This window comes from Thermobia domestica, chromosome 3 (genome assembly GCF_964235325.1).
Source record: "Thermobia domestica chromosome 3, izTheDome1.hap1.1, whole genome shotgun sequence".
NCBI lineage: Eukaryota > Metazoa > Arthropoda > Insecta > Zygentoma > Lepismatidae > Thermobia > Thermobia domestica.
Window position 1 is genome coordinate 92003266 of NC_137456.1, and position 27731 is coordinate 92030996.

Consider the following 27731-nt stretch of genomic DNA (forward strand, 5'->3'; position numbering starts at 1 on the left):
ACTTTTGAGTCACAATGAATGGATTTGAAAATGTCGCTGTTCATGTTGTAACAGGAGGAGAACACATTATATATTCCAAATTAAGATTGAACATGTGGGTATATTATTATTAAGTAAAAAAAAATGTTCAATTATTTTTGTTCGGTCGACACATTTTCATTTGCTTTAGTTCGCCACTAGCGCCATCTGTGAGCCAGTGTCGTGAGTTAGTTATTTAGTTATTTGAGTTTTTGTTAGTTGATAGTTTGAATGAGTTTCATTGATGAACTCAGAATAAAAGAACAGGCGTGACTCACGTAACATCGCTTAAGCCATACTTTATATACAGGGTGTAACATAAATGCATGGCCAAACGTGACGAGGTGATTGCGGACATCCAAATAAGTAAAAATGTTTCGATAAACATAAGTCAAATGGCGCTTCGTTTCCGAGATACAGGGTGTTCATATGCCGAGTCCCTCCATGGCTCACTATGGGAAAGTGAATGGAAATGTTCAATATTACAGGAATAATACAACCAATTGGAAGTATGTCTGTGCAAATACGCTTATACTATCATAGAGAATGAAACTAATCAACATTTGAGGTTATTGGGTTGTCAGTGTTGCGAACCTGATACAAAGTGTTATTACGTTTTCGAATAGCACTAGAAGTCCACACGTTAGCATACAATTGCTGAAACGAAGGGAATCTGCCCCATGTTTAGGGATGTTTTATTGACAGCAATCATATGCTAAACTATGGACGTCTAGTGCTATTTAAAAATATAACACTTTGTACCAGGCACGTTCTGAACATTAATATATATATATAATTAATTAATAATAAGTATATATACGGGGCCGGATCCAGGATTCACTGAGGGGGATGCACTAATAACTACCAATACATTTGAATTAACTTTGAGTTTTTTTAATGTAATTAGGCATCTGTGATGTGAATGAGGAATTCCTTTGGAAATGCTAAGTATCTGCTCTCGATGAACTCTTTTCCTTCAACCTTCAGAAAATTGACTTAAACTATTGATTTTGAAAAACTCACTGCTAGCTTCTCACTTTAGATAGTGTGCATTTACAACGAAGGGGGATGTACATGCACCTTTGCATACCCCTAAATCCGGCCCCCTAAATATATATACTTAATTAATAACAAGTATATATTTTTCCCTTTCATTATTGAAAAATAATGCTGAATGTGAGGATTTAGGCTAAGTTGGAGATGTGAAGTTGAGTATATGTTCCCAGTTAGAAATACGGGAATATTTGTTTCAGCGTTTTTGAAAACTTCTTTCCTGAAGTGAGAAAGGAAGGTAGAGGAGAACTTCAATATTCAAATTTCCGGTTTTATGTTTCCTGTAAAAAAAAAAAAAAAAAAAAAGCAATTTTGCTAGTATTCAATAATTTGTTGACGACAAAAATTGGTGTGTTTTTCTCTATATTATCACAATAAATTTATTTTAAAGGAAAAAGAAGAAGGCATACAAAGATAGCGTTGTATTTTGTAAACTTCGATAGTAATCAGGGCAGCAGTGCTCAAGCACTTGACACAAAATAGTAGAAGAAGCAGAAGAAAGTGTAAGCAAAATCTGTAGATTGATATATATATTTCTGTTTACACCTTGCTATGGTGATGTTAGCCGTTGTCATGGACACTTACAAAATTATATTTTATAAACATCTCTCTCTTTGGTTCAATAAAGTCTGTTTCTCTAATAAGTGATCAATTTATACAAATTAGATTTGAAAAATCACATATAAGCACCCTATAGAAAAAAAATATGCTGTTTCAATTAACATCTTCATTTTTATCGATGTCTCGGCAGTATTATAGTATACTTTTAGATTAGGCGCTTCTTTGTTTTGTTTAAACGTGCATCCAATACTATTTTTAAACTATTTTTTGAAGACCTATGTACCAGAGGTAGACACTCCATAACTTCAAAATGGAATATTACCCTGACACTGACACTACCTCGCTCTCACACAGAGCCGTAGGTAGAGATTTCGGCACCCAGGGCGAAGTAGAATTTGGCGCCCCCTACACTCACCTTACCAAGCTTTTTCTTAACAAATAAGGGAAGTAGCTTTTGTTGTTATGCTACGGTGAATTTTCAACAAGCTGCTTGGACAGACTATTACAACAGCTAGAAACGATCATTATGTATTCTTTTCCCAATAAGACCTGTTCCCAAGAGGCTTATTTTGGACTTTTTGTTAAACTTGACAAAACTACCTTTGATTGTACTATACAAATCCACTTGGAGAGCAGTTATGGAAATTTACAACTATTAACAACGTTTCATAGTATCGATAAGAAATTAAATTTCAATACATTAGAAACTTTGTGCTTTCAAAATGTTTGAAATGGGTGACGGCATCCATTTCTAGTAATAATTGTAAACTTTTGTAATTTTATTCTGTATGTGCCCAAACAAATAGCATTTTAATTTCGATTCTTTTATGTAAATAATATATTGTGAAACGTAACATAAGTTCAGGAACCTTCTTTGTGAATTTCTTAATATTGGTAGATGGAGGTGAAGAATTTGTGTAATGTTTGTACTTAAAATCCAAAATATAGTTTGTCTACTACATGTGTTTGAAATTATAGCAATTACTTAATTCCTTAACGAATGAAAATTCAGAATTTAAGGTTACTTATTATTAATTAACATATTAAAATGTACTAACTCACATACACACAAGTATATACATATATACAAAATGTTGTATATCTTTTGTACGTAGATAGATAGATAAAAAATCACACAAAAATTAATACATACGCATAAAAAAAATCCTGGCGATACATCCTACTTGATGGAGACGTGATCCCAATAAATTCTTCAAATTGGAAGCATTTCATATGTCAATGGAATAAAAAAAATCACTGTTAGTAATCAGTCTTTGGAAAAGACTAAATTCGTTTTATTAATTTCTGACTCCTTAAGCCTTTATTCTACACCTGCTTCGAGTTCGAATATATTATTCCCCTTGTTTACCTTCATTTTTAATACCTCCGCGAAAACAGCAGCTTACGTGCATCTCTTCACTCCTTTCATTTTCATACCTCTATTCTCATCGTCGTGATCACTCCAATTGGATAGAAAAGCATGATTAACTAACAAAAATCATCATCAAAATGCCAAACACGTGTTTCAGACTTTGACCTTTCTGATTTTGAAAATGATCCTGCGCTAGAGATCTGCACAGGCCGGAATTTTTAGCCTGAGCCCGGCCCGGCCCGTGAATTTATAATGTGAGGCCCGACTCGAGTCCGAAATATGTTTTAGCATTTAGGCCTGAGTCCGGTCCGAACTCGTGTGATAAGCAAATGAGCCCAAAATAAGCGCAAATTACAGAAACTTAATAATTAAAACAAAATTGTATTTTTATTTACAGCAATTAGAGGTTTAATTTTGCAGTTGTGCTTTAAAAGTTCTCCAGAAAGAACGGTTCAATAAATATCGTTGTACAGTATATTTACAAGGTTAGGCCCGAAAAGGCCCGACTCTAAATTTAAAACTTTACTGCTCGAGCCCGGCCTGGGTCCGAAGTGATTTATGATTTGTAGGCCCGAGTCCGGCTCGCGGGCCAGGTCGATCTTAGGCCCTCGGCTCGACCCGAGCTCGTGCAGACCTCTTTCCTGTGCACACTATAAATCATTACTTGGCAGCATGTATATAATATCGTCATTAAAAAATCATATATAATAACTTTAAGTACTAAGTAAAAACTTGTTGTGACTCATGGAAATGTTTGGATTGCGAGCGTAGTCAGCAAGAAAATTTTTAACAAATCTTTGTAAACCGACAACAATATTGATTCAGTAGGGCGCCAATACTCTTTCGGGGCGCAGCATCGTTTACTCATTTCCAACACTTTTTCTTTCTTCTTGTTCATTTGGCGCCCTATTTCTATCAGCGCCCGGGGCAACCGGCTCGCTCTCTCCCCTCACAATACGGCTCTGCCCTCGCAATGTATTTTCGCCTTCCCCTTCACTCACAATGAACCTCAAATTGTATTGTAGCACTCTCTTCCACTCCCCCACACTCTCTAACACATGGTCGCCCTCACCCTCACCAGTATTCATCCTCACTTGCCTTTAAAATGCAATGCCATATCTCACTCGCTTGCCTTTTATTCTCAAAATGTTCTCGCTGTCGCACTCGAAATGTATTGTCACCGTGACTCGTACTCACTCTCGTTTAGTAAAATGAGGGATAGTGAGGTGAGAGTAGTAATCATTTGGATAAATTGAATGAGGGTACTTATCTTAGATATGTATACAAAATTTGTGTATCAACTTAAGACTTTATAGTATACGTACATGTTTAAGTCTTTCACTATTGTGTCTTTGCAGATGTGTCATAGAAATATCTAATTACAGAAGAACGTTACAGGTGCTAGAGTACAAAATAAGTAATTCCTAAAACTTTTAGTGAAATTGGTCAGATCTCGCTCCTGGTTGATTTCAGAAGGTTGCTCTATAGTACACATAAAGCTAGAGAAGAGAGATGCTGGGAAAAGTTTTCCTTTCAATTCGATTACGATCTTGAAACTTCCAGAACCGACAACAGGAGTAAAGTTGGGCGGATCCTGCACATGGTTTCCATTATATATCTTTTTTCTTTTCGTATGTGTATTGAACTTTAATGTATTTAATTCTCACCTAATTTTGCCTGGTATATTGAGTCGTGAAGAACTCGTAACCATGAAGTCAGATTTTCCATCCCGATTAGTGCATTATAAAGACATATCCGAAAAGCATTTCATTCATTGATATATTTTTTTTTTTTTTTTTTTTTTTTGCAACATGCATAATTAAAAGCTATTATAGTTCAGTTTTAGAACTTGTGGTTATTGATTGGATACGATTGTTGTTGTGTGGTTGAGGATTTTGTAATATTCATGTGGATGCAGTTATTGTGGTTAGTTCATTGGGTTTCTAAGGTACATCGATTTAACTCATTGTGTAAATAGAATCGTGAAGATACTGTCGATAACCGAGATTGAAGTGCTTCAGTAGCAACTAGTAGCTCCAGATGCAACGCTAAAAGCAGTTTCCGTGGCTTTTCAGGCTGATACATATTAACCACGTGAAATTACAACAGGATCGATCGTCAACGCTTAGTTTACAGTTGGAATACATAAAGAATATTTTATTACATGTACCGGTATATTAGAACTACAATCAACTTTTGAAACTTAAATAACTGAGAATCATAATTGTATAATTCCCAACTATGCTATGCATAAATATTGGGATGTCTTGTAGAATGTTATGTGTCTGTCCGTCTGTCCATCCGGTTTCAATGTTAATCGCTATAGGAAGAAACGGTAAAGAATAACGAGAAATTTATTGATTTACATGCAGTTAGTGTAACAAATACTGGTTCAATTTCTGCTCTAAACCCTCCATTGTCCTCAGGACGGAGAAGTACATATCGTTCCCGGTTTCAATACTGTTCGCTATAAAGAATGATAAGTAAGAAATAGCGATATACTACTTTCTAAATGGATTTAGTATTTTAGAAACATAGAACATTCTATCTACTGAAGCTGGAAGTGTAGAAATTGACCACAAAACTACTCCCAAAAAAGCAACAACGACAATAGCTAGTGTGGAATTATTTTGAATTTATTGATAAATGAATTTGTTGTGCCAAAAATAGGTCGAATCTAGTGTCTCTATTTAAGCCGGAAATCAATATCTAGTGGCACTTCTCGCTTCAATATATTTCATAGAGCTAACGTAAGATGGTAGTAAACAGTGAGAAACGAATACGGTAATAAGAGATAGCGAGAACATACTGTATTTTGATACAGCATCAACATCTCAAAAGTAGAATTATCCTTCCCTTACCCGACTATTGAAACCGGAACTCATAAATCTTTTTCTTTTTTTTTTCTTTTTGATCAAAATATTGACAAGGTATGCATTATGCAATAACAAAAGAAGCGAAAAGTTGAGCAGACTTAAAGAAAAATAAAGTTTTGTTAATAGAAAAGCACACAAAAGATTTAAATGAATAAGCAAACAGCAGGTTGAAATGAGCAAAGTTTGTTATAATCATTTTAATAGTGTGGTGGCAAATGGTGCACAATCATTATGTCTACAACTAGCTGATGCAGATGAAAACTGCGATCGGCGTCGTTTCCTAATAGGTACTTTTCCAAGTGAAAATTTAATCAAACACTTGCTTACTTGTGAGACTTAAAGCGAACCAACGTAGTAAAACATGTTGAATGCATGAATATAAAGCATTAGCTTAGAAGAATAACAGGAGGATATCAGAGTGTGAAAATTACTGAAGTAAGCAATCATAGGAATGAGAAAACAATGAACTGACGAAAACCAAAGCTATAAAGAACTCTTAGGAGAAGAGTAGATACATAGATTCCCTTCAAAGAAGATGGGAGAACTGTACAGAGAAGTGTGAAGAAAATTGTGACGAAATATTTGCGCGGAAGCCGGGTCGTGCAACGATTCGTGCTGTGTATTGGTCAAAGTTCACTTAATATTACAAATATGGGCTCGGCTCCGATAGGTAATAAGATGAAGATAATGGCAACTTAAACAAAATACATACATTCCGCAATACAACAGACAATGTGCAGTAATTAATAACCCATCCTAGAAGAATTAACGTATTCTCCAAGTTTCAACAGATAGCCAACAACACATTATAACAGTGCAGCAAAAATCTTCCAGAGTTTCTGGTGACAGACACTGCAATGCTTACGGTTCATACAATTCGCATATTGCGAGTGCAACTTCGGTGTAACGTCAAAAGTCTCAATGAACAAGAATTATAGGAGAAAAAAATTAAAAGATTGTCTTCTTGGCCAATAATTAGTTTTTGGATTAAGAGCAACAAAATTTTTGAACAGCCCCTGAATCGAGTTTTCGTGTTTGTTTTACGGAATAAGCATATAATACTGAGTTAAGTGATAGTTTGAGTTTGCCTTCACTATATGTACTTCTCCAGATATAAAGCTTACAAGTAAATTTTTGAATGAAATACGGTATATGAGATCGTTTGATCCAATTAGCGTTGTCAAGTTGGAATTTTATGCCAATGATCTGACATCAGGAATAGTTTTCTCAGTGAGTATTGTCTTTAAACTGTTGCGTTCTGTCGAAGTTATTCCACAATGATTGAACTCCCTGCCAAACGAAAAGTTGAATAATACAAGTAAACATAAAGCTCGTGATTTTATTTTACTTTACGCTTAAATTTTGAACAAGATGTCAGTAACCTCAATAAGGAGTATTCTCGCATATGTTATGACCGAGACGCATTGCGTCTTTAAAAGTCCAATCTTTTGTTTTACATTCATTGAACCCTCAAATTTGTACCCAAGTTACTTTTTTTATATATTAAAATTACAAATCTATTCTCCATTCTTTCTGACAAGGTAAGAATACAATTTATTTGACTTGCACATTGTTCAATTTTCGAAAATGCATTATGAATGGCAATAGCTGTTTTACATAGTTTGGAAGTTTATAGATTTACAATGTAATATGAAACTTGCTTCTTTTTTTTAAAGAATCCTAAGTCCTTTGCGGTAAACACAATAATATTTCAAATATTCAAGATAGAAATGTAGAACAAACTTAATTGAATATCTACCAGAAGATTCCAAAGCTAACAATGAGCCTATTACACTCCTTCCCTCAATTTTTTTTTATTTATTTTTACACCTCCACTAGTTTATACTAACTTCTTCCACTCAAGGGTATCCACACCACCAGTGTTTCTTCTAGACGTTTTTTGGGGGCACTGCCCCCCGGAGCTCTGAGAGTGCCCCCCCGGACGAGACCAAAATAATACGTCTATAGACCTAATATAATAATAAATAAAATAGTACCAGAAGTGCCCCCCCGGAATACTACGTGTGCTCCCCGCGGAACAGTTTTTCTGAAAGTACGACTGCACACCACAATCATGACTTTCTAATTAAATTTATTTGGTTCTATAAATATATTTCACCTCATGAACTTCAGGTAAACGTTTTGTAAACTATTCAACAGAGACTCGATAATATGTCAACAACACGCGGACATTAGTGTAAGTATAATATTTTGAATCCTTACTTCTTAGAATTGAAAGGCCCTTGATCAAACGGCACTTTAAGGAGGCTAATAACATGGTAGGGGACATTCTTCCCTCTAGTTATGCCTACGTACCAGTAGCACCTTTATATACAGTATATATACAGTACATGGTGTCTACTAGAATTCCAGAATGAAATTTCGTGACTTTTTCGTGACCTTTTCTTTACCAAATCATAAAATTTCAACATTTTCAAGAGCGAATTTGGGTGCGAATTAGGAAGAATTTTCATCTATGCGACAGAAACGTACTTCGCTTGCGATTTGGTAGCGTCTAAGCCCAACCATTGACATTTTTGGTGGTGAATTTTGACGTTTTATACAACAAAATGTTCCAATCTGTACCTATATTTGAACAGTTAAAAAAAGTCGTGACCCCAAAGCTAAATTTCGTGACTTTTTCGTGACTTGCATGACCGTTTTCTGATTTCGTGACTTTTTCGTAACATTCGTGACTTTCATGACCGATAGACACCCTGATATATATACATTTCCACCTGTTACACACTGTTACAACTCTTATTGTCTATAACATACTAATGCTTCTTTCACATTGAGGCAGCTATTTGCCGTCGCCGCTCGCGGCAGTTTGCCGCATGAGAAGTGTACCCTTTTATATTACGCGTCTCTTTGCCGCGAATGAAAAATATGCAAGCAGGGTTGCAGTGCAACTGAAGAAACAAAACCTTGTGACTCTTGTGCTATGGTGGCTGCAATGGACAGACGCAAAAAGTGTCTTCTACTCGCCTTGTTAAGACAGAGAAATAAATAAATAAATAAAAACAGTAAGAGAGACATGTATTTTTTTAAAAATTTTTATTTTAGAAAAGTGGTACCTTGAAAGAGATTTTTCTATACTGTTTCTACAATCGATAGACTTGAGCAAAATAGCGGGAAGGTTCTGGATATTTAAAATAACATCCCGATACTCATCTGTTGTGACAGAAAACCAGGATAAAGTTCTTTCGGGATAGTCGGTGGTTGAGATCTATCCCAGAATCCCACGTCAACACTCAACCACTGAACCCAAGGCTGGTCTGTTGGTATTATGTTGTTATTATTATTATTATTATTATTATTATTATTATTATTATTATTATTATTATTATTATTATTATTATTATTATTATTATTATAGTATTTCAGGTTTATTCGTTTGTTTTAAGCGTTCCGACTATTGACTCAAGTCTCTTTAAAGCACTGCTCTAGTCCCTGAGTTCAAAGGACTATTCAAGAAGTTATAACTATAGAAGTGTTAAGATAGTTATATAAAATACGGTATATTTATCAAATATCACGTAATGAATTCTCTCTTGCTTTGTTAAGGTACATTACAGTATTGTTACTAAAATCCGGATTACGAATTTTTATGTAACAAAATATATATATAGCAAAATAGTACATAAATATATAGCAAAAGACTGTAAAATATGTAATATTGTTGAAATATTTGATAATACATATTTCAATTTTGGGATACCAGAAATTTATAAAATTAGAAGCTCGTTTGCCCAGCGCTGCCCTCACATATATCCCAATGTTCTATTAAATAAAAAAATAATAATTTGTATTGATTTGGACTTTTTAATCAACGACCTATGGATTCGACACTTCTTTAGTATCGGTCGTTTTCGATTATTTTTACGTTCGATTCCCGGCGGGAGCTCATGTGGTTCGGATTCCTCGTTAATCAGTAGGTCCACGTCTCATATAGCCTCACTGCTGAAAGGGACGTTAAACTAAAAAAAATAATCAATCAATCGATTATTTTTACATATTATCTTTTCCCATATATTGTATGTAACAAGTTTGGTTAAAAGCACTCCAGGTGCTCTAAGCTAGAACATAACCACATACACAAACACACTTCACACACATATATACATATGTAAAACACACACAAAATTATCGCAACCACTCTCTACTCTTTCCTGGCAACACTTGCTCTCTCCTCCAACACCCTAGCAGCAAATAGCCGCCTATATGTAAAGAGATCCATTGCTTGTAATGTCTCGCTTGGCTATACGCGGCAATCTGCCGCGCCGCTTTCTAGCAGGGAGAGGTGGCTGTTTTCCCTCGCCGCGAAAATTTGCGGCGACCGCCGCGCATACATGAAAAGCTTCATTGCTTGCAATGTCTTTCTAACCTGCGCGGCAATTCGCCGCCAAATGAGAAAGGGCTGTAACTCGTGAACAATGCTGGTGACACGATGACTCACTAGTAGAGCGTTCGCTTCTGATGCGACAGGTCCCTGGTTCGTTCCTTTGCCAAATGAGTGTGTATAGACAGCTTGGTCTTCATGGGTTTTCTTGGGATTCTTCTGTTTTTTCTCCATATTCGCCTTCCCACAATTATTGTCATAATAATTCACTTCCATTATTCACCCGTCCTTCTTTAGCCTAAAGAGTAATCGTGGGACGTAAAACAAGACACTTCATTTTATGTAAACAACGCTGGTGCTTATGTTGAATTTTAGTTTTTATATCCAAATCGTTATGTTCTTGGTCCGCTTTAACAACTGACCGATAGTAATTATTAATACAGTTACAAATAGTTTTCAATAGGTAATTACCATTTTCCTAAGCCTGGACTTTAATATGAATTTTCACATTAAACAATAAGCAAATCATATTCTGGTAAAGGGTTATTAAATAGGTAATGCGTGTTTATATTGGTCTTATGTCTCAGCCCAACAATACATTTCAATAAAATCTGAATTTAAAAAATATAGTGATATAGAAACTAGGTGCACTACGTTATTATTAAAGACAAACAAACCATTTCCAGAAAATTTACCTCCATAAATTACTTTATTTTTTTAACTTCAGAACATTTCTCAATATCGCTAATTGCTCAGAAATAATTATTAAGTAGACACGCTCATACCAGAAAAGAAAATAATATTGTTCTACTTTGTTTTTAATCAATATTTAAACTAAATAGAAACGTTATTTAGTTGTTAATTAAACGTTGTTTGGTTTGTTAAACATCTGTGACCAACATTCATATTTCTTTCTCTCTCTCTCTCTCTCTTTTTTTTTTTTTAACTCTCATGCGCAACAGAAAAGGACGTTCTGCTGCTATGCCATTAACATGGGTTCATTATTGTTAGATTAAAGCAAATAAATGCATTTCTACTGTGCTTCACTATGATGGCTTTTTAATGCATTTTTCTTTGTTTAAAAGTAGCTATATTATGTTCATTTAGGTTAGGTTCTTTTATATGTACATACACGAAACCCTTTTTTTTTTTTTAACCTTATGTAAGAATAGCACTTTTGTTTTCATCTCATCCTGCACCCACTGTTTGTTTTCAGAAATCAAAGAAGAGAAATGTTGGATTAGAACTTTTGCAACACAAGTTACTAGTACTTCACTAAATGAAGTTAACATTATCATTAATGAAATTAAACTGTTTTTACTTTGAATGTCTAGTTTTACAAGTAGTATCTGAATAAGTGTTAGGAGAAAATACACAAAACAATAAATACAAAATCTGACAGTTAATGTTTTCTTTTTCTTTCTTTGCATATTGAAGTGTTTAGTAGGTAGAGACAAATAACCGTCCAGGTGTGTTTTCTCCTTCACCAATTTTATTACAAAATTCTAAATACAAAATGTCTTTGAATTACATAGCTAACTCTACTAATATCTTCCTCCTAATTGACCTGGGTAAAGGAGAATAGTGTTTTGCACGGAGCCCCTTCATTCAAAGCAGTCTCTGAAGCACCTGCAGGGTGTCGGTGAATCTTGCAGGAAGACCCCCTCAGCCCAAAAGCAGCTTCGCGAGGTTTAGGTTATGGTGAGGATCCCTAGTCCAAAGCGACCTCGGCTTAAGGTAAAGATGTGCTCCTAGTCCAAAGCGAACTCGGAGCAGGTGTTGGTTATGTGATCAGCGGTCAGACTGATGCATAGTACCTCCGTGATCCCTCTTTTATGTGTCCTCTTCGATTGGCTCGTCTTCTTTCGGTTTCCTTCGTGTGGTCTGTCTCCTTTCGCTTTCCTTCGTGTCTTCTTCTTTAGTGTATCGTCTGTTTATTTGTAAATATTAGCATGTGTCATCTATGAGCATATACTTGTGTTGTGATGTGTTAATCCTTACAATATAAAGTACATAAATGAATATAAAATGCAGAATTAAAATTTAATTGTTATTATTGCCAATGAACAATCTTTAAGCGCAGTTAAAGTGAGTTATTTTTGCTTTCCTCGAAAACTACGCATAAGAGTTTAACCTCAAGTGTATCATTCTGTTTGGCTTGATGTTATCTCCAGGGTCACGATGGCTCAGTGCTAATGGTGGTAGGTGTAGCCGAGGCTGACGATTGTAAGATGAAACCAATTGTTGGTTTGAGTCCCTCTGTAGTAGCAAGGGTGGAATTTTAACTGTCCTCTATATTTCTGTGTTCTTGTCCCTGTCGAGTCTTAGTAGTCCTGAAAAGTGGTGGAAGTAGAAATAAAAATAAGTCTGGAATTTTTTTAAAAAAATGTGGTAAGGCTGTAATTCTGGCGCGTGAGGTGCCTGCTTTGATTCCCGACCGCTTAAGTTTTTGGTGGACAATATCGTGTCCTTGGGTATTGTAACACACATATATAATTAAATATTTCGGTCCCAGTTCGTTTAAAATTACTTTAATAATCACCAAAAACTTACCAAGATAATTATTTCAATGAATTAAACTTTTACTGCTTTACTTTTGTTACTTTTAAACTTTGTATTTCCTTAATACTTGTCATTTATTTCGCAGAAATTAAAACTACACATCAATCAACTATGGCTTCCTCACTTATTATATCTTTAACAGCATAAATAAAACAAGTTTAAACAAGTCTGGCCACAAGTTTTGTTATCATAAGGTACCGGACTATCGTCCGTGTTGCTCTATAACTACATATACATAAACCTTAACGCAGCATTTCTATATATAAAAAAAAATGTTCGTAGTAAGTGTGGTCTTATTTTCAACAAACATTAGGCCTACTTTTATTAAACAAAAGTGATTTTAGAGAAGTTTTATCTCACAACATGTATTTTTTTATGTTTTCCTAATTATCTGCACTTCTACATATCCGGATTACGTTCAAAACTCATCAATCCGGATAATCACGGCTTGTCGTTATCAATTATAATGAATACATTTAGTTGGGTGGATAGAGAATGCAATGAAGACGGGTTAAAAGAGTGATGAACGGAAAACTACATTTGATATAATTTATAAAGAGGAATATGTATGATATTTTTAAAAGTAAAAAAGGTAACTTCAAAGGTTTACACAATGAAATATTATTAAACAAAATATGATAAAACAAATTTTTGAATAAGGACATATATGTTTAAAAGCAAACGTTGCCTGAATTTATAGATAAACATTTGGTATCCTACAGGAGTCCAGACCCGCTGACCTTTGACAGTCTTCTCGAGGTCTGAAGAGGCTATTGATCCCCAGTGTACTTATCAAGCATCCGACCGCCGCTGGTGTTGAATTCAGACGGGCATCGATAAAGACTTGAGGAGCGAAAGGGAGACGGAAGGAAATTTATGAACAGTCGCCCGCCCCCGCCCCTAATTGCTCTTGTCACCCCACCATTGTTGCGTTCAGAGAATGGTGATTATCTCTGACACGTGTGATGACATGGTAATTGGTATCGCCCATCACAGAAACCATGAGAAAGAAGCTTCCCCAAAAACGTTTTCATTAAAACGAAATTCCCAACGTTAATCAAAGTTTGTTAAAGTGAAATCCATTATCTTCCCTTTCTCTGTTGAATGGAATGTTTTCTATCAACGAGCCATAAGTTATCCTCATTGTTGAGTGTTGTTCCTCCAAAGGTAGATAAATGGGATCTATAATTTTGAATAGCCTTTGAGATCTTTGAATAGATAGAGAACCCGTAGCCCTCTCAACACAAACTACTCGAGATAAATAATATTCTTTTCTTCATTAAAAGTTTGAATTCTCCGAAGATAAAATACTTTTAATAAAAAGAAATTTAAAACTTCTTTTCTTCTAAAGGATCTATATAAATATGCCATTTTACATGAAATTAAAATTTTACTGAGCAACAAAATTTAAATTTCCAGTAACTAGGGGAAGCTGCTGCATCTAGGGATATTTTTTTATTTTGTATTTTTGACGTATCAAACATTATTTTTACAACATGCAATATATTTCCTTAATAGGTACATGTTTTGCAAAGTATGTAAAACAATGAACGGAAATCTTTCTTTAATAGCAGAGACAGAATGTAAATTTCAGCATAAGCATGTCAGTTGTCCCTAAGTACATGTAGCCGATGTATCTGTGGACAGGTAGTGATGTACCAAGGGACAGTAATGAATTTTTGAAACACAAAAAGTAAATTTATATTTGTAAAAGAAAAATAAAAAAATGAATGGGTACTTTCTTATATTTTTTTCACAAAGTACTTTTTAATAAACAATACAAAGACCATATATAGCAAGTTTCCTCTACTCAAGACTTCCTTGTAAACGGTGAAAAACTTGCTAACATTTTCTTTTGTAAAAGATGAACATCTTGCTATGTTAGTTGGTTCGGGCTTACGAAGCGAAGTTTCACTTTTGTATCTCTCTCTGAAACAACGCAACCACCCTTCACCAGTTTCTCCATTACGATCCCATTCAGATGGATATTTTATTTTATTGAGTTTTGCATACTTATAAGCTAGCTGCCTCATACACTGTGTTGTAAGGCCATAGTGTAGACGTGCACTTTTCTTCACGTAATCTATGTACTAGTTCACGTTCCTCTTCATCAGTAAATATTTTCTTCATCAGCAAATATTTTGTCATATTTCGGATTATAAGTAAATTCCTTCAGTCCAGAGTCATAGCATTGTTTAACGTAACGAGCCAAAGTTGATTTGCTTACATGATATTTTTCTTTTCCTGCAGTGAGAATTGATATTTTTTTCTGAATAACTTCTTTCACAGCCCTCTCCACTCGTCTTTGTTAGGACCTGGACGTTTTATCCCTGATTTGCTACGAGGCATTTCTCAATATCCTGAAAACAAATGACAGTTTTAGAACAATGTACCTAGGGCCATGTCCCTATGTACACTGTCCACAGGTACATCAACCTCACTTGAATCACATCGGAAGTCAATTATTCACTACTTACGGATAGCCTTGCGTTTATTCTATGATATATACTCAAGTACGTAATCTTTCGAAAACACACCAAATGTACTTCAACAGAATCAAATTAGTAATGCTATAACTGAAAAACTTACCTCAAAATATCCAATTTCAATTTACAAATATTAAACTTCGTATTTTCATAGGAAAACGCGTGAACATCAACAAGCTCTAGAACTTTAGACAGTCAGGTGTTAATTTAAACAATGTGGCCAGATAAGAACCAGTCATATTATCAATTTATTTCTACAATAAATCAAGGATTTCTCATGGTACATATGTCCCTAGGTACAGCAGTTTTCCTTATACTCTTTTAGCCTGTTTAAAGGTTTGCAGAATTTAGAGAATCAGGGGTTGTTAATGTTGAGTACATGTTTCAACTGCGAGACATGTAGTTTTGCATTCTTTGAATGAATTGAATTGTTTAGAGCAATGGTTGTGAACCGACTTCCTATCACGACCCCCACTTTATCACATCCCCTTGCCAGCGACCCATTATAATTTCTGGTTTGTAATAAACTTGTGTGTGTTTTTTTTTTTAATATGCCTATTGTGGCGATCTCAAGATATCCATCTATTTCTATCCAGGGCCGTCGCATGGGCAGGGCGACCAGGGCAATCGCCCCGGGCGCCGGGACGACAAATCAACAAAATTGAAGGAATTCAGTTTATGATGGTAAATGATTTTTTTAAAAAAATTAATATTAATTCAGATAAATTAATAATAATCATTCCACGGCTAAGTAAAATTTATTTATTTATTTATTTCATAAGGACAACACAATAGGTTTAATACCCAGTTACAGTGTCATGTACATAATTACCTAACATACAGCATTACACACGCACTATTACACATACACAAATACACTTCGTTTAATTATGCAGAAGTATTTCCTAACAATTGTTTTGAACTTGTTTTCGGACATATTAAATACATGTACTACCTGAAATCTAATCATTTCGTTATATGAAGCACACATTCCCCATAGAAAAGACTGATGTAATATGTTAGTTCTTGCTTTTCTACAATAGAATGTCCCAATGTTTGCTGTTCTAGTCTTACCCCTTGGAACACGTAATAATACTTCTGAAACTAATTCTGGACAGTCAATTTTACCGTTTATTAATTTATGTAAGAACAACAAATCAAAACCCATCTTCTTTTTTCTAATGTTTGAAAACTAAAATTCGTTACTAACTAGGGATGTACTTGAACCTGAACCTGAACCCACAAAGTGGGGGTGATATTTATATATTTCCTGAAAGTTTGGGTCAAGGTAAGATCAAAACCGGTTACCAAAGCTGGGGAGGTCTCATGAATCCACGTGGGGGTAGCACTTTACTCATTTTTATTAAAATCTTTCAGCATATCCATAAAGTTCGTTGTAACCCCGAAAATCTGAAACGGTGAAACAGAAAAACATGTCTTTCATCATTTCAAAAGTACAACGTATCAAAGCAAAATAAATTGTCCCAGGCACCCCCCGTAGGGTCCCAGACCAGAGGCGTCATTTAGCGGGGCAGGAGGGGGCAATTGCGCCCCCCCAACAGTATGAAGAATACATATACTTTAATCGATTATCTACTAATATACTAGTACAAAACGTAAAAGTCTAATGTCAATGGTGCTCTTGCGTCCCCCCTCAAGCGAAGTCTGAAATGACGCCCCTATCACAGACGAGGTCCAACTCAAATGTTTTAAATGGAAAGTGGGTTCAACTTGCATAACGTATGAAAGTTGGTGTTAAATGAAAGAAGATAAATCAAGTTTCGACTCTCTACAGTAAGCCTGTGCAAAATAGTGGTGGATCAAAATATCAACACAATCTTCATTGCAGTCTATAGCCACTCGCATGAATCTGAAACGGTGGGATAGAGGTGTAAAAGCAAAAACACTGATAAGTCATTATTTCAAAAGTATAATAATTCAAAGTAAAAAAAAAATCAGGGTCCCTCGCAGGGTCCCAAACGGGGTCCAACCCAAACTGTTGAAATAGGAAAGGGGTTCAAGTTGATTATCGTATGAAAGCTGATGTTAAGTGAAAGAATATGCAACAAGTCTCGACCCTTTAAGATAAACCTGTGCAAAATAGCGGTGAGTCAAAATTTCAACACAAGCGTCATTGACAAATCTATGGCAACTACTCCTATTAATCCAACTGTTTCATCTTCTTTCACTTAACATCAGCAGAATAAGTGTTGAATCCTTTGAGGAATCGGTGCTGTTAGATTTGATTATATTTGAGCTACGAGATTGTAACTTTGCATTCATTGATAGATTAAATTCTTTAGAGAATGAGGGATTATTTCGATTGAGTATATAATGTATTTGAATTGTGGTATTTGAAGATTTGCATTTGTTGAAGGACTGGAGTCTTAAGAGAGCCGGGGACTTTATAGATAATACAGGGTGCCCATAAAGTCTGGATACATGGTAAAAAGCACACTTAATTTAATTTTAATTAATAATATTTTCAACACGATTTCCGTGCTGTTCAATACATAATTTGATGCCTTTGCAAGATTAAGGTGAACTCGACGGAATAAGTCTGAATTGCATTCGATTTCAGCACACCGACTGATAATGCATTGTCAGGTGGTTTAAATTTCTAATCTTCATGGAGTAAACTTTCAGCATACCCCAGGAAAAGAAATCAAAAGAGAAAAGTCTGGCGGAACAAGGGAACTACTCCACATGACCTCTTCTCCCAAGCCATTAAGGAAAATTATCATTGAACCAATCTGTAACAGCTGCAGCGAAATGGGCAGGGGTTCCATCCTGCTGAAACCTCACCCGTACGCTCAATTTGACTCTCAGCATGTTCAGATAAGTATCACCAATTACATGTTCATCAAAGATGAAAGGTCCTAGCACATGAGCTTTCCACAAACCACACCACATCATCACTTTTTGGCAGCACTACTGTTCGGATGGACTCATCCAATGTGGATTGCCTTGAGACCAGTCTGTTCACTTCGCCATTGACATAAAACACAGCTTCATCACTGAACAACACACAGTATTTAGTAAAATTGATATTTTCATCCCATTTATCTACAAACCGTTCACACATCTGTATGCGTCTATCCGGGTCATCTTGATTTAAGTGTTGCAATATCTGTAACTTGTACGGATGAAACTTCTCCTCTGCCAGGAATTTGTGGATGGTTGACCTTGAAACAACCAACTCCGTGGATGTCCGACGAAGCGATTTCTTTGGGCTAGCATAAACCTTAGCCAAGACAGCCTCTTTCGTTTCGTTTGAAGTCTTTGGTCGTCCGGAACGGGGTCTGTGCAACACACTGCTTATTTCTTTAAACTTGGTTATTAATTTCCCCACGGCAATAAAACAAATAGTTTGACGATGAGGGTGTCGAAGGTTAATTTTTTTTCGCAATTTTGCGACATGACCTTCCTTTTCGTCTATTTAAGAGTACCAACTTGACTTGTTGCCCTTTAGACAGAGCCATCATTCAATCTCGAAAGACAAAAACAAATTATTAGAATTCCCTATGTACCCAGACTTCATGGACACACTGTATATAGAAATAAGCCCTTTACCATAAGCTTATATTTACACTGGTTCAGAAAGTTTAAATGTGCAACTGAAGGCGGAATAGAAACTGGTACCAACAAGTACTATGTTATTTCTTAATCGCATGTTATAGTAGAATAAAGATTTATGTTTGAATGTTTCAGGTAAGTATTGCCATTCCTGAAAAACGATGTAGATAGCAAAATCAGGGACAACAACCAATAGAATTTAGGAACATCAAATGCTACAACAGTAATGAGGGATACTCGTTTCCATCATAGTGCATGACAAATCTCCCTAGGTTCCCCTACTGACATATTCCCCTCAAAAAAAAAAAAAAAAAAAAGCAATACAACCTTTAAACTCTCGTCGTTTTATGAGAAACAATATGGCTTTTTAATATTAGGTAGTCTAAAAGGTATTGAGCCTTTTGTGCTCTAGATGGCGTTAGTGTCTCAAATTTCAGGGTATATGAATCCCAATTTGCACCTATAACTGAAGTTGGCAGTTGACAGTTGAAGTTAGTAAGTGTGTAAAAAGTGTTGGAATTCTTGTTATAAGAGATATTGAACGGTGAAGATGACTGAACTTTCTGCAAAATTGTGCTTTATTTTACCATTTTACGAGTTTCGATAAAGACGCAAGTACTACGCAAGCTCATGAAGAAATATATATTGTTTATGGGTAATAGATTTATCAAAAGCAACTGCCAAAATATGTTCAGTTGCTTTCGTTCTTGAAATGTCGATGTCCAAGATACTTCTCGCGGTGGGTGATCGATTACAGTAAAAAATGGATGAAATTCCAGCTAAAGTCAAGCGAGAACGAGATAAGCAGTCACCATTGACCTTAACACCCATAATCAAACACTCTTAAACCATTTGGAGAAACTGGCTACCAAAAGAAGTTCGACGTTTGAATGCCACATGGTCTGACTCAAAAAACATTTAATCGATCGAATTTTTATCTGAAATGTAACGCAATCGAAACATTTCTGAAATAAAGGATCACAAGTAATGAAAAGAGTGCGAAGAAGATCTTAGTCATTTATTTAAAATTACATTTATGTTTGGCATTCTGTAGTTCCCATACTACTTGCTGGACATTATTTTCCAAAATAAATCAAATCAGGTACACTGGGGTGGTGAAATTAAACAAAATTAGTTAAGAAGTTTTCATGCCGTTCGCCAGTAGCAGTAAATTTGGTTTTTAAGCTACGCCACTGTGTACTTTTCTAACGTACTACAACGTACAAGACGGAACACCGTGTATTACAAATATATCCTGTTCTTCGTCGTTTTACGACATACTAGAGATGTGAGTACAGAAATACAGCGTTACAAACATTACGGTGCAGACGATAACACGCAACATATCAGAAAGATAAAACGGTTACTTGTTAGAATGTCGACGCTGTATTTTACGTTACGAGTATTCACCACTTGTACAGTGGCTGTTTGTGTATCACTTGGTTTGGATTACTGGTTTTGACTGCCTTTGTAACGTACAGTCACTGTTTCAGTGTGACTGTTTAGTAAGCATCCTTCTTGAAATAGAATCGGTCGATGCTGTTATTCTAGTACTAATGCATTGATTATGATTTGACAATCTTGTAATAAACAACTGATGTTGAATGAACAGCTCCTGAAGACTCAACAATATTCTCACCTACAATATTATAGTTTCGACACACCGTGTACTGGTGAATCCATACTTTCCCGTTTTTATTTTTCTTCTTTCTTCTCTCTTTTATATATTATCTTTTTTTCTGTACAGTTCCTACCCAAAATTAATATAGAGATAAATACAGTATGTTCGGTATTACTAAAGAAAAGCATTTCAAAATTTATCACACCCTCTATACTAATCTTACTTATTCCACAGTATTAACGTACAATGTTATATAATTTATTAGTCATATCTTTGTTTTCTTCTAATTACTAAAACAAAATCATTTCTTGGTTTCGTTTCAGGGTAGAAGAGCCCACCTCTCGCTCAAGATTCCTTGTTTACTTCAGCTTCTCCCCAATCGACAATCAACTCGTGGGTTTCCAAGCCAAAGGCGGTCGCAGAGTAGAACACACAGGTAAGAGAGAAGCTTATTCAGGCAGAAAATAAGGAAAGTCGAAACGAACGTTCATAATATCACTAGAGCGAGAAATTTATGCTTCTCCCCATTAGTCATTAGTTTTTCTTTCTCTGCTCCCCCCCTCTCTCTCTCAATTAAGCCAGAGATAGAGAGAGAGAGAGAGAAACAATCTCCCCGGATATGAAATGCATATATCCAATGTTTTATTCCAATTGAAGTTATTCGGATGAATAGTTTCTAGTCTATCGGAACATTCTCCTCGTGTATACGTGGAATAGTCTACTAAAATACATTAAATTTTCTTCTTCTTCATTGTTTTCCTTTTTTTTAAAAAAAAATGAGAGGTGATATGTAAATTATTAATGGACTGTACCATATGTGACTGTTTGGTTTCCGACTCATGCTGTGTGGCACAATGGTTACACATGCATCTATATCAATGTCGTGATGCAGTTATTATCCTAGTATGTTATTCTGTCTTTTGAATTTACGTATACTATGGTGTGCAATATGCATATTTTAATAAACTATGTGCGATCAATTTTCTCTACACTGCAAATATTAAATATTAACTAATAATATATATAATATAACAAATACAATTTTATTGTTCCTTGAAAACCTGTACCTCAATCTAGTTTTCTACATAGTTCATACATAGCTTTTGAATACCATCCACATAAAAGTCGGCTGCCTGATTTCACAATCATTGTAACACAGCCTCATGATCGTCCACTCAGATGTTTCTTCAAATCCAGAAACATGTGATAATCACTGGGCGCTAGAGCGGGACTGTACGAAAGATGATCAAGTTATTCTCAGCCAAATGATGCGATGAGATTTTGATTTTGAGTTGTCGTGTGTGAACTTCGTTTCTCATCTTGAACATTCGTACGGCAGTCTTTAACAGCTCTAATTCATTTCCGTACCATTCCATCACTTATAATGTTTTCATATGTAGCGATAAATTTCAGTTTCACGTCTTTAGCACTAAGAAAACGAATCAGGAGTCCCTTTTTAGCAGCGAGGCTATATGAAACGTGGGCTTACTGATTAACATGGAATTCGAATCACATGAGCTATCACCAGGAATCAAACCCGGGTCTCCAACGCCAAAGGCGTGTATGCTAATCGCTTAACCACGAGAGACCTCTGCCAACAGATGTAGGTACACAACACATATGCGAGAGATGCCAACCACAGCGCTACAGCGACCGAATTTCAAAACGGTACTTACCTAAAACATAAAACACGCCTCGTAAATAATAACTTTTTTGTACTTAACACCTAAAGGCAATTACAAAGTTTAAAACTTTATACATAATCATCAAAGAATGTGCAACAACAAATACCTATATATAAATGTTTTATTAGTAGCATCAATTCACAATAAATATCGCTTTTATTTATAATATACAAAAAAAACACTGTACACTTCAGCAATTAACAACTGAAAACTCTTTCGCTCAAGAATCTTAATTTTAAATTGGAACATATTAAAGCTCGGTTTTGTAACACGCATCACTTATATTACAATGAAAATTTTTTATTTACATTTATTCTATTATCAGACATAGCAAACACATGTCTAACTCAGATTTTGTCGAGGACGAGAGGACGATGAAAAGGTCATTTGTTTAATAATATGTTATTTTCTTTATTATTACATATTATTATTATTATTATTATTATTATTATTATTATTATTATTATTATTATTATTAGTAGTAGTAGTAGTAGTAGTAGTAGTAGTAGTAGTAGTAGTAGTAGTAGTATTTAGATATAATACTGGATGTATTAACCTTCTATTTTCAAGCGACAACAAATTAATTCTTCTTAAAAGTGCATCGTAAAAAACATACTGTATGGGCACCACTTATTTCATAAGCAATATATTTTATAACTTACTTTAAACTTTCTCTATTACATGCTTTCGACAGTGGTAGAATGGATCCAAAACTACATATGTATATTCCGGTTTCGTTATCGAACAAAGACATATAATGATGATATAGCTTTTCTTTCTTTCTTTTTTCTTTTTCTTTTCTTTCTTTTTTTTAACTTTTGAAAATAATAACTTGACATCTCAATAAAACCCAGCATTTTAAAAGCTTCTTTAGTTGCTATATTTATATGATAACCCTTTTCAGATCTTGGGTTTTTGGGGTATTTTTTTAGACTTTCAGTCGAGCAGATACTGCATCGTCGCTATTTATCCTAGGATCATGATTCACATCTCATTCTCTTCAGAATAGAGCAGGCTTTCAAATGGTACCACCTACATGTCCAGGAGAGGGAAAAATTGAGGGGAAAGGGGAAATTTCCGGGAATTTTTTTGTCACACTTTGGGCCCCTCTGGAACCGTCCTGTGTGAACGTAGAGATCTAAAAAATCTGATAAATACTAGTCGGTGGACTGAATGTGTGTACCAAATTTCAAGCTTCTATCTTGAATAGTAAGGACGGGAAAATATTTATCAATAGTCCCCACAATGCCCAAGATTACCCTAAAAGATCCTGATCTCAGGTAAAAAATTTCCTGAGACATCCATATTCATCCTAGAATCATAGTTCATACATCATTCTCTTCAGAATAGAACTGCCTTTCAGAAGGTACCATCCAATGTCTCCATCATGTATCTGAGGCGTGAAAATAGCAAAAAAGGGATTTTTTGGTTAAAAATATCCTTTTTTTTTACCTTTTTGCCCCTCTGGACCCCCCCCCCCCTGTGCTAACGCAAAGATCTGAAAAAAAAATGATATATACTACTCGGTGGACTGAATGTTTGTGCAAAATTTCAATCTTCTAGGTGCAAAAATCTGCCAAAAAAATAATGAAAATAGGCCTAACAAAAGAAAATATATTTTTTAAAGTTATGACGTCATCACCTCTTATGTCTCGACCCAGGAAGGCATGAAACCATACGTAACGTGTTCTACAATGCCTATAGACTTGAAAATATATAAAAACCCGGACGAGAAAGCTCAAATAGGAGAGTTATAACTCAAAGTTCCAGAAAACACCTGTATGGTACAAATTGTACCATAAGATCGTAAAAATTTCAAATTCATGAACGAAAAAAAAAAAAACAATGGAAAACCAAAACAGCGGGAAAATGCCAGAAAACAAGACATACAGTAATAAATAGATCTCATTGAGCTGAACGAAAATGATATAGGTGAGTCTCAATTATTATGCGTAGTATCAGAAAAAAAGATTTTTCGTAAACTTAAAAATTGAAGCTAATCGACCATGTCTTCGTACGCTTACGTCCTCAATTAAGATGTCGTGTAGCGAACCCTCATCAAGCTTTTCAAGTTGATATTATCAAGATAACAACACACACTGTGGCTAATGAGATACAACCCAAAATGCGATAACTTTTTTTTTTGGTCTAACGACGTATTGTGCAAATATAGGGTTGTCAACCCTGTAGCTAGTCTCAATTTACAGCAAAGGAAATATTTGGTGATTTCAGCTCATATACCCTGATTATGACTTACACTACGATTGAAATCTATACCCTAGTTTGCTAAATGAAACAAAGAATTACATAAAGCTAGAAAACAGACTAGTAGGCTGGAAAGTGAAAGAGGATGAGGTAGATGGGATTAGATTTTAGGAATAGGATTAGGAATTAGATATCTGGGCTATCGGCATCTATGGCCATGTTAGTCCGTCACGTATGAGGGATGACGGTCCTGAGTGTCCCCACCCCCAGGAATCGAATCCAGGACCACTCGCACAAAAGACGAGAGCGTTAGCTACTACTCTACGCGGGGTCATGGGATTAGATTTTAGGATAGGTACTAAAGCACAGTACCTTGTGATGGACGGTTTATTTAGCGTTGCACTCTGCACCTCGTAGTCAGGCATATGTTGGATGAATTTCCGCAGCTTTGGACGGAAACGATTTGGACATTTCTCCAAAGCAATCATTCATAGAATCTCCGTGATACGAATAAGCATGGGTCCGCTAATGTTTGGCACATATAATCAGTCTATAGGGTAGTCGAATGGTTGTGGACAACTTGTTCTTCTCCAGAATCATCGTGTCCAATTACATTTTCACTCTCTCAGTTCAAAGTGGACCACATGAGCTCCCACCGGGAATCGAGCTCTTATCTGCTGCTCCGAGGGCATAGTCGCTAACCACATAAGAAATACTGCCGATAGAAAGACGTTCATCCGCTAAAGTAAATGTGAAAATTAAATTCTTTTTCCTTAGAAATGTGGCTAACGGCAAGTAAAGGAAAGTTAGACCTATCTTTAAGGTTCTTTCGTCTTGAAATTACAATATACTAACACTTTCACCTATGCAAAGGATATTTGCACCTTTTCCTCTACAAATAAGTTCTTTTTTTTAAAAAAAAAAAAAGTGGCAGAACCATGGGGAAGACATATTCGGAGGAGCTGCACATCCCGAGAAAGGAAAATCTTTATATGAGCTCATATATAGGGTGTTTGAAAACAACACGGACAACGTTTGGAAGGTGATTCCTGACACCAAAGTAAGACGAAAAGTATAGACCTACCTGGGTGCACAAATGCTTCCTTTCGTAGTTATAGACTACCAAAAACATGAAAAGATGAAGTTTCATGCTCTATAGCTCCAAAACTATGGGACCTATCGTAGTCGGGTCAAGACTTCACTAAGGAATTAATATATGTGCTATCCAAAAATACATGTTTCAGAATCCTAAGGTAATCATAATCAACAGATTTTATAGAGGCAGTTTCGCTACGGTCATATAATTTGAAGTACTCACCAACTACCTCTATCAAAATTGTTGCGGAAATACCACAGGATTCTGAAACATGGATATTTGGATAGGACAGATAGTAGTTCCTAAATAAAGTCTTAATCCGACTACGGTGGGTTCCATAGTATTGGAGGTATGGAACATTAAATTTCATTTGTTTATGTTTTCGGCAGCCTATAACACCGAAAGGAGGCATTTGTGCTCCCAGGTTGGTCTATACTTTTCGTCTTATCTTGGTGTCAGGAATCACCTCCCAAACGTTGTCATTTTGAAACACCCTGTATAAACTCTCCTTTCAATTCACTATCGGTATTGTAGAGCATCTAAGGTATTAAGTAATTGAAATACTTTTTATTGTGTGTGTGTTGTGCGTGTAAGTATACTAAGACTCGGGTATTCAGAAAAGAAAAAAACTCGAGTAAAACTTCAGAAAGGAAAGAAAACTCGAGTGTTCAAAATCAAAGTATTCTACAACGCTTCCAATCTGTGCGTTAAGAACTCCAGCAAATTTAATAAGTTGAACGTATTTCAAATTTCCGATGTCAATTTTGGTCGAAATTTGAAACAACTTTAACAGATCTTTTTTAATATACATAAAATTTTTAAAGTTTGGGAGACACTTTTCACATTTACATGTGGCAAAAGATAGGCACGGCCGATAACGGATTGAAGGGTAATTTGATGGCATTTTGGTTTAAAGATTTCCTGGTTTCACTCGAAAACCTTGAAATCAATTGAAATAAGTTAGATAGCTGGTTGCTGTGCTATTTTAACGGTTGTAAGTGATGTCTGTTTTAGCGTGATATGATTATCCTAGAATAGAAAGCATGTAAAATTTCGATTTCATCTTCAGCGCAAACAACCACAATTCAGGGTTGCAGCTTCCATCACAGATCAAAGAAGAACATGCAGTGATTATGCCCTCTAGGTTTAAGGAGACGAGGAATTAATGAAAGTGGATTATTGTGAAACTATTTTTTTTTTTTTTTGTGCTCTTCCACCGGATATCAAAGCCAGAACTATGCATACCAAAGGCATATGCGCTATCCACTAAACCAATAGGAAGGTCTGCAGACTAAAGAAGCTGTCTTTACCAGTATTTCCCATCAGATTCAACTCATATATGTTAACTGACATCAAGCTTAAATCAAATCCAAGACGTCTAATTTACTACGTCATATGAATGTTACAGATTTGTCGCTCATACGTTAATTTGATTCCATTTTGGACTAAAATTAAAACATCAAATTTGATGTGTGAAACGTAGGCTAATAGAAAATCAAGTTTGATGTAAGTGGACGTGCTATCTGAGTAGCTTCTTTATTTCTTTCACTGAACATAAACACAGGCACTTGCAATGCTCATAATTTATATAGAAATCAGTAACTTTAAATAAATACCGTCATCCAATTGAATTCTTTTGTTATCCTCCCGCTACTAAACTAATAATATAAAACTATTAGAATGTCAAAACTTACATCCGAAACTAATTGTTGCAAATTGGAAGAAAAAACGAATCAATTACATTCAAATTACCAACTTTTCTTCATTGTGTTATATTTCGACATGTACGCTATACTGCTGTGGTTTCAGCACAATAAATCATATCACTCCTACACATCTTAGTGTTGATCCACAAAACATTCAATTTGGCTAGTAAACTTAGTTAACTTTTTTGCCTTGTATCCCATACTGTATACCAATAATCAACAAAATCATTCAAACCATTGCTTGCGAATGTATTAGTTAAATAAATCTAATTTATTCATTACTATGGGCCAAGATGCATGATTTGGAATATTATTTCTAATATTTTCCGACTCAAGTAAGTTTGTGAACTTGGACTGTTGAAAGTAGTTGAATGGAGGAAACAAAGAGTTAAAAGGCTATATATGCGGGCCATGTTATTATCTCTATAATCTTCCAATACACTCTGAATAATTAGCCAGGTTTTTCCTTCAGAGAGTCACTATCGTATTTCGCATCTCTCCAAAACTGGTAGTGTATGGCTGAGTGAGCTTTCTCTTTATATTCAGATCAGCATTGTAACCTTATGTCCTAA

General features: G+C 35.3%; 1 protein-coding gene across 2 annotated transcripts in view; it reads left to right on the forward strand.

Annotated features, from left to right (window-relative positions):
- LOC145680609 (cubilin-like) overlaps window positions 1-27731 on the forward strand; it is a 1259764-nt gene that overhangs the window by 687895 nt on the left and 544138 nt on the right. For both annotated transcript variants that reach the window (XM_081751290.1, XM_081751291.1), the window contains exon 6: window positions 20791-20903. In XM_081751290.1, the coding sequence (XP_081607416.1) occupies window positions 20791-20903 (113 nt within the window). The remainder of the gene's footprint in view (window positions 1-20790; window positions 20904-27731) is intronic.